We start from the raw sequence: 5,866 nt of genomic DNA, 5'->3' as shown, positions 1-5,866 counted from the left end.
AGAAAGTGTGTGTGTGTGTGTGTGTGTGTGTGTGTGTGTGTGCGCGCGTGCGCTGGGGGTAGGGGGTAACAAGATGAAACCAAATTGATAAAATAATTGTTGATGAGTATGAGAATTTGATATAAATTGTCTACTTTCTGTTTATGGTTAAAATATTCCATTACAAAATGTTTAATGAAATTAAGGGTGGCCAAAGATAAGAAAATGAAAGCTCAGTCAAGCCCAAAAAAGACAGAAAAGAAAGAAAAGAAATACACAAAGTAGGACAAAAATAAAGCACGATGTAAGATGATGGAAATCAACCTAAATTTATCAGCAATCACAATAAATTTAATTGGATTGAATGCACTGATTGAAAGACAAAGATTTTCAAATTAGATTAAAAAGATAATCTAGCTATCTTATTATATATATCATTATGAAACATCCATCTAAAGCAAAAAGTCATAAGACAGTCAAAAGTGAAAGGACAGGGCTTCTCTGGTGGCGCAGTGGTTGAGAATCTGCCTGCCAACGCAGGGGACACGGGTTCGAGCCCTGGTCTGGGAAGATCCCACAGGCCACGGAGCAACTAGGCCCGTGAGCCACAATTACTGAGCCTGCGCTCCGCAACAAGAGAGGCCGCAATAGTGAGAGGCCCACGCACCGCGATGAAGAGCGGCCCCCGCTTGCCGCAACTAGAGAAAGCCCTCGCACAGAAACGAAGACCCAACACAGCCAAAAATAAATAAATAAATAAATTTTTTTAAAAAAGTGAAAGGATAAGAAAAGACATACATCTCCAAAAAAAGCTGGTATAGCCAAATTAACATAAGGCAAAATAAATTTTAAGGTATTATTAAAGATAGAAAGGGTCATTGTAAAACGATAAAAGATTCAGTTTACCAGGAAGATAACGATGATTTAAAATGTGTATGCACCTAAAAATATAACCCCCAAAATATATAAAACAGAATTGACTACACTATGAGAAATTAATAAATCCATCATTATAAAAGGAGATTTTTATCTCACTTCTCTCAGTACTTGATAGATTAAGCAAACAAATATTAACAATACAAAATATTTGAACACAGCAAGTTCAAATCTAATAACATATGTAAAATCTTGTGCAAAACAATAGCAAACACACCCTATTCCCAAGCATAAAGGAAATATTAACCAAAAACAATCAAGCATTAGACTATTAAGGCAGTTTCAGCACACATCAAAGAATCATAAACCCAAGGCAATTAAGTTAGAAACCGATATCCAAGAAAGAAATTTAAAATCCCATGTTTGCAAATTAAAATATCCACTTCTAAATAACTCACTGATGAAAGAAATCGTAACAAAGATTGGAAAATACAGCATGGACGAATCTCAAAAGTCAAAGAAGCCAGACACAAAAAACTACGTATGCTTCCAATTCTACGAAATGCCCAGAAAAGGCAAATCCACAGAGACAGAAAGTAGATCAGTGGTTGCCTAGGTTTGGGATAGGAATGGAAAATGACTGCAAATGGGTAGGAAGTTTCTACTGGGGTGATGGGAATTTTCTAAAATTAGATTGTAGTGATGGTTGCAACTCTGTAAACATACTAAAAAATCACTGAATTTTACTTAAGAAGGGTAAATTTTATGGTATGTAAATTTCATCTCAATAAAGTTTTAAAATGCAGTTAAACAATACTTGGAGTTAAATTTACAGCCTTAACAGATTACATTTAGGCAAGAAGAAAGATCCGCCATTGATGAGCTAATATTCAAACAATAATTTTTTTAAAAAAGCAGAAAAAAGAAAATAGGAGGAAAGTAATGGTAAAGAGCAGATTAATGACATAGAAACAAAGATATGAGATAAGAGAAACAAAGGCAAAAGTTGGTTCTTTGAAAAAGAAAAATATGATGACAAATCTCTAGCAAGAAATTAAAATGTAAAAGAATAGTGAACAAGTTCATGCCAATTAGTTTATTACTTAGATAAAACGAATAATTTCTTAGAAAAATGTGACTGAAACTGTCTCAAGAAGAAACAGAAAAGCTAAACAGATCTTTGAACCTATAGTTTAAAGAAAAAAAAAAATCACGGGTCAATTCCACTCAGGAGTACAGATGCAAAAATTCTAAATTAAATTTTAGATATAAAATCAATGTATTAAAAAACTATATCATAACCAAAATGGTTTTGATACAAGATATCAAGGATGCTTCAGCATTAAAACATATATCAATGTAATTCAATATATTAACATGTTAAAAGAGACAAACCAAATGATCATCACAAGAGATAAAGAAAAGGCATTTGATAAATCTAATACCCATTCATGATAGAAACTCTTTAGCAAATAAGACTGTAAGGGAACATTTACAACCCTTACGGACCTACAGTCTTGTCACACAGAGTGAAGTAAGTCAGAAACAGAAAAAATATATATACCGTATGCTAACACATATATATGGAATCTAAAAAATAAAATAAAATGGTTCTGATGAACCTAGGGGCAGGACAGGAATAAAGACGCTGCTGTAGAGAATGGAGTTGAGGACACGGGGAGGGGGAAGGTAAGCTGGGACGAAGTGAGAGAGTAGCACTGACATACATACACTACCAAATGTAAAATAGCTAGTGGGAAGCAGCTGCATGGCACAGGGAGATCAGCTCGGTGCTTTGTGACTACCTAGAGGGGTGGGGGATAGGGAGGGTGGGAGGCAGATGCAAAAGAGAGGGGATATGGGGATATATGTATACATATAGCTGATTCATTGTTATACAGCAGAAACTAACACAACATTGTAAAGCAATTATACTCCAATAAAGATGTTAGTAGAGAACAAACGTATTGATACCAAGGGGGAAGGGGGGTGGGGTGGGATGTATTGGGAGACTGGGATTGACATATATACGCTATTGATACTACGTATAAAATAGATAACTAATGAGAACCTACTGTATAGCACAGGGAACTCTACTCAGTGCTCTCTGGTGACCTAAATGCGAAGGAAATCCAAAATAGAGGGGATATACGTATACGTATAGCTGATTGACTTTGCTGTACAGTAGAAACTAATACAATATTGTAAAGCAACTATACTCCAATAAAGATTAAAAAAAAACCCTACAGCACACATTATACTTAGTGATGAAATCTTAACACTAGTGCCATTAAAATCAGGAACAAGATGAAAGGTTTCCACTATCACAGGGTCTAATCAACACTGCAGTGAAGGTCCTAGGAAAGCAGTAAGGAAAAGTAACAACTGCTTTACCAACCAAAACAAAAAAGCCAAAACTGTTTTTTATTTTCTGCAGACTATATGATTAGCTAGAGTGGAAACCTGGGAAAATTTACAGGTAAATTATTAGAACTAGTAAGAATTCAATTGAGGTTGATTATGTAAAAATAAACTGCACTTGTATATTCCAGGCAGAAAATTAGAAAATATGCTTTCTAAAAAAAATACTATTTCCTCTGAATGTACATCAAATTGAATATGTAATCACAGAAGAAAAAATAATTAATTCCAGGATCTTTAAAACGCAGTACTCTGACCATACACCTTGTGGAATACTTTCTAAGAACAGTAGGAACTGCAAAGCCGCCTTGAACCGTATTCAGTAGGATCGCTGTTGGTAGTGGTACAGGTATGGTAATCACAGAACCACTGTGCATGCTCTATGGTTCAGAGAAAAGAAAAAAAGAGAGAAAGAGAGCAAGAGAGAGAAAGAGGGAGGGAAAGGGGGAAATTCTTCTTTACAGAAAAATGCCAGCTATTAAAAGTAGAAGGAGGGGCTTCCCTGGTGGCGCAAGGATTGAGAATCCGCCTGCCAATGCGGGGGACACGGGTTCGATCCCTGATCCGGGAAGATCACACATGCTACAGAGCAACTAAGCCTGTGCACCACAACTACTGAGCCTGTGCTCTAGAGTCCGTGAGCCACAACTACTGAGCCTGAATGCCGCAACTAATGAAGCCCGCGCGCCTAGAGCACATGCTCCGCAACAAGAGAAGCCACCGCAATGAGAAGCCCGTGCACTGCAACAAAGAGTAGCCCCCGCTCACTGCAACTAGAGAAAGCCCGTGTGCAGCAACGAAGACCCAACTCAGCCAAAAACAAATAAATAAAATAAATAAATTTATTAAAAAAAATAAAAAGTAGAAGGAATGATAGAACTAAAAAGTCATTACTTTGCAGGCTTCCCTGGTGGTGCAGTGGTTAAGGATCCGCCTGCCAATGCAGGGGACGTGGGTTCGAGCCCTAGTCCGGGAAGATCCCATATGCCGCGGGGCAACTAAGCCCATGTGCCACGACTACTGAGCCTGCGCTCTACAGCCCGCGAGCCACAACTACTGAAGCCCGTGTGCCACAACTACTGAAGCCCATGCGCCTAGAGCCCGTGCTCCGCAACAAGAGAAGCCACCGCAATGAGAAGCCCGCACACCGCAACGAAGGGTAGCCTCCGCTCGTCGCAACTAGAAAAAGCCAACACGCAGCAACCAAGATCCAACACAGCCAAAGATAAATTAAAAAAAAAAAAAAAAAAGTCATTACTTTGCAACCAACGTGATAATTGATTCCAGCAAGGATCATCAATGGTGGCTAAAATCATTGGGTAAAAGGTAGCTGGGGAATAGGACAGTCACACAGTCTCAAAGTATCACCCCATACATTACTTAATGACTAAGGAAAAAAGGTAACTTTACAATGGAGAGATCTGATACATACCAACCTCACCGTGTGCTCAAACTTAGGACCAACAATAACTGGACAAACTGACATTACGAAGCATTGTAACTGCACCTCTGTAGTATTCCCACCAAGCGTCTGACTTAAATCTAATCATGCCGAAGCAACCAGAAATCCACTATGGGATATTCCATCAGATCATTGGACTGAACAGTAGATTACGGAGAATAACAATGCTGTCCCCCCGCCTCCCCTCCAGCCACTCATCTTTTGGCCATTTTGAGGTATAAAACAGGAAGTTGAGCTGAACTGATTATACCTGCTACACTTAGGTGTTAGAAGTTCAGGGGGAGGAGGAAAGGCATGAGGTGTAACGGCAAGCAGAGTACATTATTAGGAAGCTGAGGCACAGACGGACTTTCCATGCAGGCATGGCACGGAGCAGGGAGGAGCAAGGGTTGGGGGTTTACCCACTTACCTCCCGGATGGCCCCGTCACAAACTCGAATGACATTCAGGAATGTGGGCATGACCTGGGGCAGGAACTGCACACACTTGAGCCCCAGGGACTTGAAGATGAAGGTGATGGCCTGGACGACCATGGTGTGATGGTGCGAGAGGGACTGGTCTCGGAAGATGCGCATCAGGGCCACCATGGACACGGCCGGGTAGAACTCGTCCAGAGGCAGGTTTCCCATGTTGACCAGCATCTCACTGGTGCTGTAGTCAGCTAGGACCAAGCAGAGGTGAGGATCGCGAGCTATACACGACTCTGACTTTGGACACAGCACGGTTACCGACGAACAAAAAAACCTCCTGACGGTCACTAGCACTCCTATCTCTCTCCCTGCTATACTCTAACACCACTGGGAATACCAGGTATATTAGGGGCCAGTGAATAGGCTCTCACCATGAAGGACGAACACTTTTTGTCCATTATCTAAACTACAAAAGCCTAACACAGTACATGACGGGTTTTCTTTAAACTGCTACGTTTAACTTTTCTTCTTACCATTCCAGTTCACAACTTCAGTAGCTGAAACCATCAATAAAAAGTTACTCCGCCAAATGAAAGTAAAGGGGATTAAATTAGGCAAACATCTGTTCAGCAGCTGCTTGGTCCCCCTAGGGAATTCAGAGACGTTAACAACAAATGCTACCTGACCTGAACAACAAGGATTTCAAGGACTGGGGGTGG

At 40.0% G+C, this 5,866-nt stretch overlaps 1 protein-coding gene across 2 annotated transcripts in view; it reads right to left on the bottom strand.

Moving 5' to 3' along the window:
- MTOR (mechanistic target of rapamycin kinase) overlaps window positions 1–5,866 on the bottom strand; it is a 126,279-nt gene that overhangs the window by 93,816 nt on the left and 26,597 nt on the right. For both annotated transcript variants that reach the window (XM_024125589.3, XM_055083778.1), the window contains one exon: window positions 5,148–5,398. In XM_024125589.3, coding sequence (XP_023981357.1) covers window positions 5,148–5,398 — 251 coding nt within the window. The remainder of the gene's footprint in view (window positions 1–5,147; window positions 5,399–5,866) is intronic.

The sequence above is a fragment of the Physeter macrocephalus genome, chromosome 3 (assembly GCF_002837175.3).
Source record: "Physeter macrocephalus isolate SW-GA chromosome 3, ASM283717v5, whole genome shotgun sequence".
NCBI lineage: Eukaryota > Metazoa > Chordata > Mammalia > Artiodactyla > Physeteridae > Physeter > Physeter macrocephalus.
The sequence above is the reverse complement of the archived record's forward strand: the minus strand, read 5'-3'. Positions and strand labels throughout refer to the sequence as shown.